Consider the following 430-nt stretch of genomic DNA (forward strand, 5'->3'; position numbering starts at 1 on the left):
GTCCCCCCCGGGCTCTCTGTGCCCCCCAGAGCCCAGCCGGTCCCGGCCCCCACCATGGGCACTGGGCTGGGGAACTGCCACGAGGCAAAGCCCCGCGCCGGTGCCAAGGGTGTCCCCAAACCGGGGAGTGGGGACCCGTCTCCGAGCCCAACCCCTCTCTCTGCTGCGCAAGACCTGCTGATGCTGAAGCTGGTGAAGGAGCTGGAGCCAGGGGAGTACAGCATCTTCCTGAAGCTGACGGACGGGCAGGGCAAGGCGCAGGTGACAACGGTCAAAGCCCAGGTGTGCGACTGCGAAGGGCCAGCCAAAAACTGCAAGCAGCGAGCGTTCATCGCCGGCGGCCTGGGCGTCCCTGCCATCCTGGGCATCCTGGGGGGCATCCTGGCGCTGCTGAGTGAGTCCCGCGGGATGGGGACAGGGATGGGGCTGG

At 68.6% G+C, this 430-nt stretch overlaps 1 protein-coding gene across 1 annotated transcript in view; it reads left to right on the forward strand.

Moving 5' to 3' along the window:
• The window catches only part of CDH3 (cadherin 3), a gene marked incomplete at its 5' end in the record, with an annotated part of 5,461 nt that overhangs the window by 3,161 nt on the left and 1,870 nt on the right, over positions 1–430 (forward strand). Inside the window, one exon of the mRNA XM_035898044.1 lies at positions 173–394. Coding sequence (XP_035753937.1) covers positions 173–394 — 222 coding nt within the window. The remainder of the gene's footprint in view (positions 1–172; positions 395–430) is intronic.

Source organism: Egretta garzetta, unplaced genomic scaffold (assembly GCF_000687185.1).
Source record: "Egretta garzetta isolate BGI_Z169 unplaced genomic scaffold, ASM68718v1 scaffold67, whole genome shotgun sequence".
NCBI lineage: Eukaryota > Metazoa > Chordata > Aves > Pelecaniformes > Ardeidae > Egretta > Egretta garzetta.